This window comes from Phyllostomus discolor, chromosome 1 (genome assembly GCF_004126475.2).
Source record: "Phyllostomus discolor isolate MPI-MPIP mPhyDis1 chromosome 1, mPhyDis1.pri.v3, whole genome shotgun sequence".
Classification (NCBI taxonomy): domain Eukaryota; kingdom Metazoa; phylum Chordata; class Mammalia; order Chiroptera; family Phyllostomidae; genus Phyllostomus; species Phyllostomus discolor.
In genome coordinates, this window is record NC_040903.2 from 97,474,183 (window position 1) to 97,486,650 (window position 12,468).

Sequence of the window (12,468 nt, forward strand, 5' to 3'; positions counted from 1 at the left end):
AATGGGGGAAAAATGGGGAAGGGTTTTTAGGAACATCTATAAGGGACACATGGACAAAGCTAAAGGGGGTAGGATCAAGGGTAGAGACAGGTAGGGATGGCTGGAGTGGGGTGAGTGGTGGGAGGAAAATGGAGACAACTGTACTTGAACAATAAAAAAATTTAAATAAAAAATGAAAAGAAGTTATACATGACAAGCAGATATGAAATAAAGATATGTCTCAGGCATTCAAAATATAACAAAAAATAAAAGGTCTCTTGTTTAATATAATAAATTTATTCATGTGGACCCCAGCTTGTGGGGTCCATGTCATTATGGAAGAAAATGAGACATTCACACGTATTACCAAATCCTGTGGAGGAAAAGGGACAGCATGGCTTTTCTCTCAAGGGGAGCAAAAGCCTTGGCCCTGGCTCCAATGAGCTTTTATTGTCTTAGTGGGCACAGTACAAGAAGATCCTCATTAACTATGCACAGACTGACTTTAGGTGGTTACCTTATACAGAAAACAAAGGAGAGGATGCTGGAAATCATATCACAGAAGAGGTATATTTGTAAATGAAAAGGCAAAAGTAGTTGAACAGGTTATACTCATCCTTGGAAGGTTTAGCATGGTTCTTAGGAAGTTCCTTTGCAGTAAATGTCCTCAATTCAGGGTGAGGGAGTTTTAGCAAAAAACAAGACTCATAGCGGCCTAGGTACATTGCAGGCCTGATTCCCCACGGGAAAACCTATCCGTGGGCGTGGGTCCTGTGCATCTTCCAGTGAGAGCTGGGCCCACACCATGTAGAGTGGCTTCCCACAATTTATTATATATATTAAAACAAAATTCACCCTTCTAATATCATATCTTTGATAAGACCCACAATTATAAATACTTAAGAAGTCTCAACTAATATGTAATTCACAGATCCTAAGTCTTGTACTTGATCAAAAGGAAATTAGCATTCCAAATTCATGTTTTATAGACTTACTATTTCCAAGTCCACATGTTTAGGAGGGTAATATTCATTTTATGGTCTTATATATTGTTGAGACACAGGATACATTTCAATTTTAGTTCCTCAAAGAGAAACCATCCATCATTTTATTTTTTTCCATTTTTAGTAAGATTAACTCTCATTTAACCAGAGCCAACAATCTGAAATCTCAAATATCTACTATTATTCTCATACTGTGCATTTTAATTTTGATAAAAGTGAGAAATAAACTGAAACAAAATTGAAGATTATACATCCGTATCCTTTATATTTTTTCTCATAATTTCAGGACACATATAATGAATTCATATTTCCAAAATGTTGTAGAAACAGTATTTTTTGTATTTCAATAATGATAGATACTCTTTTATCTTCAGCAATATAACATATGCAAAATAACTTTTTACTTAAAAAATAGGTAAGTGAAAAAATAATTTTGTTTTTGAAATTCTTGCTGTAGTTTCCAATTTTCTTAATTAATACAGTACCAATACCTACATAAAAGAAGATGTCATACCTTCAGTACACGAAGAAAGTTAGGTAATTGAGAAAAAGATAAAACAAAATAATAACAAGAGACAATTTGAAGCCTGTTCTTGATTATTTAATTTTAGGGGAATATTTAATATATCTAAATCCCACCTTCTATTCCCATTAGTGGTTCTTTCTGCCACAACTTTATACATAAGAATCTAAACCTTCAACATTCTTTCATGAAAAAGGAGATAGCACAGTGCATAGTTTTGTTTGTTATTTGGCCAGCTTTATCATTGTATAAAGTACTTTATTTTTAAAAAATCAATTCACAGATCTTCCTCAGTGAACGCACCAAGTCATGTGTTTCTTCTGACAACAGTGAAGAAAAACATTATGCAAACAGAACTGCACCTCTGAATCACCTTTAACTTCATATTAAGATGAATCTGTTTGGCATTTATTGCTGGGCCCAACAATTAGAATCACATGGTGTACTGCTGCAGCAGTCTATAATGGAAGTAAACAACCATGGTTTTCCACGAATGCTGGTGTGGGAAAAAGAAGAGACATAGATGGGATGGGCAATGAAAATAGCTCATTCTCAAAGTCTGATGGCACTTTGGAGATCCCACATATTAAATTTACATATACATCCCTCATTCACAAAAAGTGCATGTTAAAGCAGACAAGCCGTTACAGATATCTCCTAGCTAAATGTGAGGATCTGAGTATCTGGCAAGGTGCATATATTTACAATACAGCTGAGCAAGGCTGTAAAATCTGGGATTTCTACATAAAAAATAGAGGTTATTTTCAACTTTTCTGAATATTATGACTTGGAAATAAACTAAGGTGGTTAGAAAGTCAAGTGTGCTTTAAAATCACTGGAAAGAAGATTTATGTCCATGGATTTTTCCTTTTCAAGAAAAGAGGTCTCATTAACTGTGGCTAAAACAGAGCTTTGTATGATATGAGCTCTCTGAAAAAGTATGTAAAGGAAGTTAGGATTTAAGAAAGCTTACTGATTCGGCTGACAGAGAAAGTAGTATCATTGTTGCTAAATAAAAGTGAACTGAAATAAGAGCCACTTTTATCTTTGCCCCAGACTTTGAGCCATTATTGAAGGAAGCCTCAGTGAGCTGGGCAACAGCGCAATGCAGTTTTCTTAAATGGGCTGGATAATGACAAACAGATAAGGAAGAGGCAAAGGGAACCATCTGCTACAAACAGGTATAGGTAATATACAACATAATTGCATATTGACCTTGGGGCATTTGGTCTCAACCCACATGCCATGCTACAGCACAGGAACACATAGTCATGTTTACAACACAGAGCTGAATTTGAGAGACTCACTCACATAATTGCCTGCGAGAAGGTACAGGAGCACTTCCAAAAGCTGTGCCCTGTAAATAAAACACATGTTTTTTGGAGCAACTGATCATTAGAAACAGTAAAAAATGGTAAAGGAATGAGCAAAGAAAATGAAAAAACAAAACCAAAATTAATAAATATGGTTCAAGATGCTGTTTTTATTAAGTAAAAGCTTTTGAGTTACTGTATATGACAAACATATATTAAAATAATATTTGTAGAAAATTAGAAAAATGTGTATATGCCAAAATAAGATAGGTAAATAAAAATTACAGCAAAATATGGGAGCACTCAATTTGACCGAAAGAAGTTAGTGAAAAGTAGAACACATGATATTTATGAAATGGCCTCCTTGGAAAGTAGGTTCCCTTACACCAGTTCCTGATCTGATGTGAACATTTTCTCAAAGTCTTAAAAAGAGCAGTGTACTAGTTGCTCTTTCTTTTTCAACCTAAACAGTATGTAGAACAAAAATAATGATCTCCATAAAATGGCTCTAATCTGTGCATCAATAAAAGTTAATCACTGAAAAACAGCATAATTAAATGGAAATAGAAAGTTATTAAACAGAGATATTAATTGTGTGTGATAGGCACCAAAGTTAGAATAACCACATTGTGATCACTTGCTATGTCCCTCCAGTTGACGAAGCTCTGCACAAACATAATGTAATTTAAATTGTATATCTTTATTCCTGGCACCAATCTCTGTCACAAAATCACATTACAATATGCTCAAGAAATTTTAAAATATTAGATAAATACAGATCTCTGTAAAAATCAATAGTTCATTATAGATATATCTTACAAATAACAAGAATATTTGAAAAGATTAATATTTATTGAACACTTACTCTTTAAAGCTGTTATGCTTAGCACATGAATAGCATTATCTCATTTAGTTCCCACGGCAGTCCCTGAAGTAGTTACAATTTTTGACTTTTATTTATTATGATTCCTATTTTCGCTGAGAAAACTGTTTAGAAATAAGTAACTTTAGATTCCATTTACAATCAGTTAAGGAACCATCCACTTTGTTTAAGGCTAGTTATGTAATTGAAATGAGGAATCCACAAAATAATCCCTGTTGCTGGCATTTAATGAGTTTTCCTTCTAATGAGAATAGAAAATGTTAGTGCTAGGGCCTTGGTTTCTTGTGCAAGTTTGATACCAAACTTATAAGTTAAGTTCCTTCTTAACATATATGCATGCTTGCTTTGAGGGATGATAAATAAGAAATGTAAATCACCTACTTAAATTTTCTTTGTCCAAGAATACGTTTGTATATCTAACTCTACCCAGGAAGAAGTATATTCTTTTGTCTTTGGCCTATTGGTATTTGCCTGGGTTTAAACACATTTTGTCCTGAATTGATTTTTTTTAGTAAATTTGATCAAAAGTTGGCAACCTCCACTTAGAAGAAAGCACAGTATTCCAAAAACTTGCTTTGGAATCAAAGCAAGAGGATCAAGTGTAGACTGTTAGCAACAACCGGTCAATCATTCACCCCTAAGTATTGAACAAGGCAAGCCTGAATCTTGAATACACTGTTGTTGCTCACTTTGATATCATAGGCAGAAATCAGGGCAGGCCACACCTAAGCACTGTTCCAGTTTTGCACTTGTGATGGAATAAAGTCTTATCTGGGTTATTCAGAAGGAAAGAAATCTATGCAAAATGTAGATCAGAGGGATCTGCCTAAATCTTCAAGATCCTAAACTAGGATGTATACACAGAGGTTCTACTCTAAGCACAAAACCATTATTCACTGTGCAAGTTTGATTTTAAAAAGTCATCATTATTTGTAACAAGATAATCGTTATTTGTAGCAAGAATTCATCATTACTTGTGAGAAAATTTATTGAGTTTTTTATACTTTTTAGAATTTTAAGGACTTACTATAAGTCTAAGTAATAAAAAACTAAACTCATTTTTTTAATTTAAAGCTGTATTATTGAACCAGAATAGAAATTAAAAATCAAATTAATTTTCCTATTTATTGAAGAATATTTCCAAGGCTTATAATATATTTGGACTCACCACTATTAGATATATAATAACAGGAAGATGTTTATTCAAATTTATTCCTATAATAAATCAGGGACAAACTCACCACTGGACCAAAATGTAAAATACGAGAAAGTCATATATCATGTTAATATAACTTGATGGGGGAAGCTAGTGTCTGAATTTTTGAAACTTCCACCTGTGAAACTGGGTGGTGAGGGTACCATTGGGTAAAACCACAGTAGCTCAGTAAAGTTCTCAGGGAGAATAGCTTGGCTTTAAGGTTTTGTGTTAGCTGGCTCCAAGCAGCGTATTGCATGATACTTCACGCCAAGAGACCTGATGGGTAGTGTATGTACATCATTTGGTTTGTCTCCCTGATCTCTTTTCTCCCTTCAAGTCACCTATTTTTTGCATCAATTTAGTTTCTTTTGATGACACTTTACACAGGTGACTGCTCTGTATTTGTGTGTTTCATTGTACTTCTCAGAGTCATTAATTTAGTTATTTATTTATGCTCAATGATTTTTTAAAAATAGACTTTAGTATTTAGAAAAGTTTTATGTTCACAGAAAAATTGAGTGGGAGATACCAATTTCCTCTATATTTACTGCTCCCCACAAATGCACAGTCTTTCACTTTGTTAACATCCCCCACCAGAACAGTGTATTTGTTACAACGGATAAACTATCATCCAGTGGCATTCAGTGGGTTTGGACTGCCCGGTATCCATAAAATTATAGTATCATACAGGATAGTTTCCCTGTCCTCAAAATTCTCATGCTCTGCCTCTTTATGTCTCCCTCACCCAAACCCTTAACAACAACTAATCTTTTTCACTGTCTCATAGTTTTGACTTCTTCAGAATATCCTAGAGTTGGAATCATATATTATTTCACCTTTGTAGATTGACTTCTTTCACATAGTAATATGCATACAGGGTTCCTCCATGTCTTTTTATGGCTTGGTACCCTTTTATTTTTAACACTGAATAATATTCCATTGTCTGAATGTGCTACAATTTATTTATCAGTTCACCTACTGAAGGGCATCTTGGTTGCTTCCATGTTTGGGCAATTATGAGTAAAGCTTCTTCAAACATCTGTGTGCTGCTTTCTGTGTGGACATAAGTGTTCAACTCATCTGGGTAAATACCAAAGAAGGAAATTGCTGGATTTATAGTACAAGTCTGTTTAGCTTTGTGAAAAAAAAACTGTTAAACTGCCTTTGAAAGAGGCTGTATCTCAGAAGAATCTTTTACAAATAAAAATGCCATCAAATGTCAATATAAAAAATCAAATACAGATAAAGTAATTGTTTTCAATGAAACACCAAATCCAAGATAGCACATTTCCAGAGTCTTTATAAATTTTATATGATTGTATAAACCCTGACTTTATAAACTACTACATGTGATTAGTTAAGAACAAGTAGAGAGTAAATATTACTAATTTTTATTCAGATATTTCCACAAGAGGACTGAGCATTGTTAGAAAATATCACTGCTCAGGAGAACTGCTTAACATAAATGAATTAGAACCAGTTAAAAATGGAGTGGGGGGGCGTGATGACTAAGTTTAGATTCTCCAGTTTATCCACATAATTTTCTTTCTAACCCATTTTCTCTCTAAAAAGTTGATTAAAAATTCCACCTATAATTTGGGGCTATAAATTGAGCAACTATTAACAATAATTAGGTCCAAGTCAAAGTATGGAACTTATTCATCCAATGTTCATGAAAGAGAAAGCCTGCGTTCAGTCTAATTTCAGAAACTCAGTAAAACCAGTGGAGAACTATTTAACCCCTGACTTTCTTTCACACAGATGATATAGCTCATGGATATCACTGTGCTTATTTAACTAATATTTTTATAGTGATTTATAGAGCACTATAGGCTTATTTCATACATATTGCTATATAAGAAAGAACAAATTCTTTGAAGCACATGATATCACCATATAATATATTTTCCATTACCAAAAATAAGGAAGAGGGAGAAGTAGAAAAATGAATGTGGTTACAAAGTCAGGAGGTGGCAATGGCAGGCCTAGGACTGAATTCTTTGACTCTCACAATCCAACAGCTCACTTACCCCATGCTAAGACTGGGGTCAAGGTGAATATGAGATAAGACCCACAAGCAGAGGCTGTTCTATGAAACATGAGAACATGGTGATTCTCATTATAAACCATCTTGGTTAGAGATAAGGTGAAATAAACAGAAGATTCTGGAACAGGGAAAACATATGAAAATCATAAGTCCATAAAAGAAAAGCAATGAATGCTTGTATCTATCTATCTATTGGTAAGCAAAAAAGAATGTAATGTAGCGGATTAGGTGCTTACACAACCAATATAAGTGCTAGAGGAGCAACAGACAGAAGAGGCCACTGCTGGCTTTTTTAGGTTTCCACTGGCACAGTGGTGTGGAGGAAAAAAATGCTACTACTACACAAGTTAGCATTATGGAAAACTACCTCTGCTGTGACAGATTCCTTGCAGTCACAGAGCAAGAAGTTACCTTTAAAAAACACACAAAAATGTGACAAACCCCACTAATGCCTTCCTACTTCCTGGAAGCATTTAGTAAAAACAGATTGTAGGCATAGTTCAGAGCACGGAGATAGAAAAGAAATATATACAGTCTAGCTGTGGTGAAAAAAATGTTAGAATAATATCTCAACTATGATGAATAAGAATTCAGAAATTATTTACTGGCCCCAGGCACACACACCAAAAAGCAAAACAGTGCCAGACATAGATGTGATATATATATATATAAACAAGAAAATTCTTAAGTAACCTTTATGCAAAAGCCTTGGGCCAAGTATTTTTCAGGATCCAGAAGTATTCAAAATTTACAAAATAACATTCCCAGCTAAGTCTAGAGTTGGAGTAATCAAAGACATTGATCTTCTGCAGCAAAAATATAACCCCACTGTGACTTAATAAAAATTATGAACATGAGGGAGGACACAGAAAAATGGAATTATCTTCTGGAGGGCAGGCCTCTTATAGTACAGTTTTCCCTCTGCTGGTGAGTGTTCTAGGAACCCGTCTATATCAATGTACCAGCTGGCATTGTTGTGAGAGGCTGTGTGAAGCTTCAGTGAATTTTTTTGAAGACTCTTTCAATGCATTTGCCCATTTCACGATGGGGGATTTACCAGCGCACCTGCCCAGATAGCACGGAGTGTTCATCAGTTTTTGACTAAAAACAACATGATCCCCATGTCCTACCCTCCCTATTCAACCCATCTTTCCCTGAGCAACTTTTATTTGTTTCCCTAGGTGGAAAAACACCTCAAAGGGAAACAGTTTGCCGATGTGGAAGAAGTGAAATAACCGGCAGAAGCACTAAAAGGCATCAATATTGATGAGTTTAAAAACTGCTTTGAGCAGTACGAAAACATCCTGATAGGTGTCTTCCATAAAATGGAGAGTACTTTGAAGGTGACTGAAGTTTAAACATGTAAGAATAAATATACAATTTTAATAAATAAATTATTTTTGGAGGATCCCCCCTTGTAGCTTCTTTTCAATTTAGATCAGGTCAGATTTGGTTACCAGCAAGTCATGGGAAAACTTTGAGTTTTTAGGAGATTTTGTTTGCTTGTTTGTAATCTTAGAATTGCAAATAAGAAATTAAACAGTGATAAAATTATCAAAAATTGTATAATTAGAAAGTAAGGAGGTGTGAAATTTAAGACAACCAGAATTTTAATTGTCTTATCTTAGATCCTTAAAATGTTGAAGTTCTTTTGTAGAAGAAATACTTTAAGAAACAATTAGTTGTTCAAGAAAATGGATTTAGGGTTTTACATTTATAGAAAAATGCTCAACTTTAGAATAATCACAAATAAAAAGAAAGTTTGACCTTTTTCTTTCATGACACATATATGTGGAAATAGTACATTAAGTTAATGTAACCATTTTAAATTTTGTAGGACATACGATTTTTAAGTGATAAGGCATTTATTATAAATACATCAAAATTCTTACATTCCTTCATGCTTTTCAGAGGAATTTCTATTTAACCTGATAGAGTAATGTTTTAAGTCTACATATACCATTAGAACTATCTTTATATTCAAATATCATCTCTTTTTAAATCTCTCTTAGATCACAGACCTGCCCAAGTCATGACCTTGATCTATTACTTTGGATGACATACCATGATAAACTTATTTACTCATTAATCAAACCAGGCATTGTACAGAACTTGCAAGGTGAAAGTGCCTTCAAATAGACTGCATTTTTGTACCCAGCTTCTCTTTACATAATCAGAAATAGTAAGCATCAAGCTGAGTAACTATTATTAGCATTTCAGAAAGTAGTGCAGTATATTTGAGACAATAAAAGAGGTAAGATTTGCTATTAGATCTCTTAACTGCCAGAAAGCAAAAAGAAAAAAAGGAACAATTTTTTAATGAGTAAAAGAAAAAATATCAGAGATGTGTGTGATGCTTCCTTTATTTCCTCAACAACTTGGTGGGAACTTAGAAATGAAAACCTATAAAGTAATGATGATCCAAATCCATACAGCTTCCAAATAATGCTACTGGGTCTAAATATTTGCATTTCTATTAAGTAAATAGCCACAGTAAAATTGTACTGAGAACATTAAATTTATGTCCCCCTTTTTCACCTACTTTTAACACTGTATTTACCATAGTCACACACATAGTAATACTTTTATTATATACGCTCTAACAAAAATTTGCAGTACAAATTTTGATATCAGTTTTTAAAACATTATTAGTTTTATGAGAGACATTTAATTGAGGCGTATGAAAACATGTAAGTTGTATTACATGAATTTAGCTTTATATTCTTTTTTTTTCTTAAATTGACTCTATTGAAAGTTATTCTTCTGCTGGTTTCAATAATACATCTCCTGCTAGTATTTCAGTGAGAAATACAGGAGATGGGTATGAACTCTGAACGTGTACTGAGATTATAAACTGCAATATCACCAGTAAGAAAAACAAATTCCTCTGCATGCTTTTTATCATTTTAACTTATAATAGTAATCACAACTTACTGTATTTCCTGGGGACTTCCCAAGGCACAGCCAAAGGCAATCAGTTCCTCCCAGCAAGTCATAAATGTCTGTGCTTCTTTCATTGCTTAAATACTGCCCTAAGACTTTTCCTTGTATTATATGCTTTGAAATGGAGTGAACCATTTCCCAAAAGACACTTATCAAGAAGTTTGACATCCGCAACAGTAAGAAGCAGCACTCATTGTGAGTTAGTATGAGGGCCTGAAAGACTGGACACGTGCCCCTCTAATGATTGTAGAGTTCTCTTCTCTGGCAGTGTGTTCATTTATTATTAATAAAAATTAAAACATTTTAAATGTCAGCACTCATCACGAAACAGAAGTAGGAAAAGTAAGTTAACCCTAAGGATAGGGTAATAATGATTTTTTGTAGAGGTAGAAATAAACATTCTCTTTTCACTTCTTTTCTCATTTGACACAGATGTACCAATTATGATAAACTCTGCTTTGAACAGAACACAAGGACAAAAAAGTAATAAAAAACAAAGACCTAAGAGATTAATTTAATCATTCTAAAACATACACCTGGCATGTACAAATATCTATTAAAAAACCTTAAGTGCTTCCAATGACTGTAGAATTAAACCTTTGCTTGACCCTTAGGTTTGCTAAAAATTTACATTCACTTACTCCTTTTAATCTGCCTATCACTCTCCCAAACAACATGTAGGCTGGCTCTTCAATAAAATAGGAAAATATATAGATTGTGAGATACAGGAAGGAAGGATATAATTCTGCATAGTTTATGTCTTGATTGGTTAAAATTGAACTTTATCTGAGTAGGTTTGTATATTGAGGATACAGTAACATTCCAACTCCTGGAATCAGGCATGTAAAATATACAGATGCATGAGAGAAATGTGGACCTGAAAGTAAAATTGTTCATAAATAGTAAAGAAGATATTTTATCATAGCACTATTTCACAGCTAAAATATATAGATTTCCTTGAGCTAAAACATATAATAAAACACATTCAATCAATGCCCTCTCATTTATAAAATCAGTGCCAGTTGCTCAGGCACTGAAAAAAATCTATAAAATCGACAATCTTTAAAAAATGTATATCTTTATGTTGAACATTTTATTTAACCTAAAACAGATGACAGTCCATTCATTCATCAGTATTTTAACACAGGCCCATGGCCTTTCCTTGAGTGAGGGTCTTCTACATGTCACTCTCCTTCCTTTTACTTGCAAAGTCACAATACTGTCTTCCTTAAATTCCAGAGGAAGTTAATTTAAAGTGGCTTTATGACTTAAAGTTCCTTGAAAAATAATCTAAGTGTTGATCTTCTGTGAATTTGATCATTTCACCCAATTTTTTTAGTGGTTTCATGACTTTCTAAAACATTCAACTTGGTTCTGTTCATGGTTTTCACTCACATACTTTATGTTTACCTAATATTTTACTAGTTGACCTGATAACAGTAATATTTAAACTAAACATGTTTAGGGGCAAATGACTCATGGGAAAGAAGTGAGAAGACCACTAGGAGAGGCTCATCAACAACATCATGGCTTTCCAGAGGGAATGGGGACTTTGAATTAATTTAGTGAGTTACTTAAGTGGTATCCTCCTGTGATCTGGAATGATCAATGAATGCTGAATTAAGTTCAGTAATCATTTTTTAAAAGATTTTATTTATTTATTTTTAGGGAGGGAAGGGAGGGAGAAAGAGAGAGAGAGAAACATCAATGTGTGGTTGCTGGGGGCCATGGCCTGCAACCCAGGCATGTGCCCTGACTGTGAATCGAACCTGCGACACTTTGGTTCGCAGCCCGCACTCAATCCACTGAGCTACACCAGCCAGGGCTAGTTCAGTAATCATTTTTTAAGATAGGCAAAAAGTTTGACAGGAGCATGTGCTATCAAAAAAATAATTTTATGATAAATACATGATAATCTTCAATTATCTGGAAAATTCCCTAATTCACTGTACCTCAGATCCTTGTGTTGGTAGATTAATTGTGGTGTGTGTGTGTGTGTGTGTGTGTGTAATAGACCATCATTATCTATTATATATAAAGTATGATGATATTTTATATTTATAAAATAGATAATATATAATAGATAATGACCTACTTTATAAATATATAAAATAGATAATGATTATATAAATCAGTTTATTCAATAACAATTTTCAGTTTGTATATTCAATAATATATTCACTAAATTATTATTTGTTTTCATTGAAAAAGTTCTAAATTAATCACAATTCCAAAGAATGGTTTTAATGACTTCTACTGCATTTTAGTATTTGATTAGTGAAATCAGTTATAGGCAATAAGTGAAAGTCAGTGGCTATGAAAATTCTACTGAAATCTCTAAGGAAGTGATATTAACTTACATCAGTATTTCCTTCTTATGGTTCATAAGATTGAAATCAGGAAATAATAGTTTACTGTTAAATAATGCCATTAACAGTAATTTTGTCTGAAATCACCTTTAATAAAGCTTGGAAAGAAAAATAGATGTAGAAAAAGGATATTAGAAAAAACAAAGCCCTAGCTGGCATAGCTCAGTGGATTGAGCACGGTCTGTGAACTAAAGTATCTCAGGATCGAT

General features: G+C 33.6%; 1 protein-coding gene across 2 annotated transcripts in view; it reads right to left on the reverse strand.

The window, feature by feature from the left end:
- The window catches only part of CCSER1 (coiled-coil serine rich protein 1), a 1,267,039-nt gene that overhangs the window by 266,604 nt on the left and 987,967 nt on the right, over nucleotides 1-12,468 (reverse strand). Inside the window, exon 11 of one of the 2 annotated variants that reach the window (XM_036026429.1) lies at nucleotides 2,818-2,863. The exons of the other annotated variant lie outside the window; for it this stretch is intronic. Coding sequence (XP_035882322.1) covers nucleotides 2,818-2,863 — 46 coding nt within the window. The remainder of the gene's footprint in view (nucleotides 1-2,817; nucleotides 2,864-12,468) is intronic. 2 annotated transcript variants of the gene reach the window in all.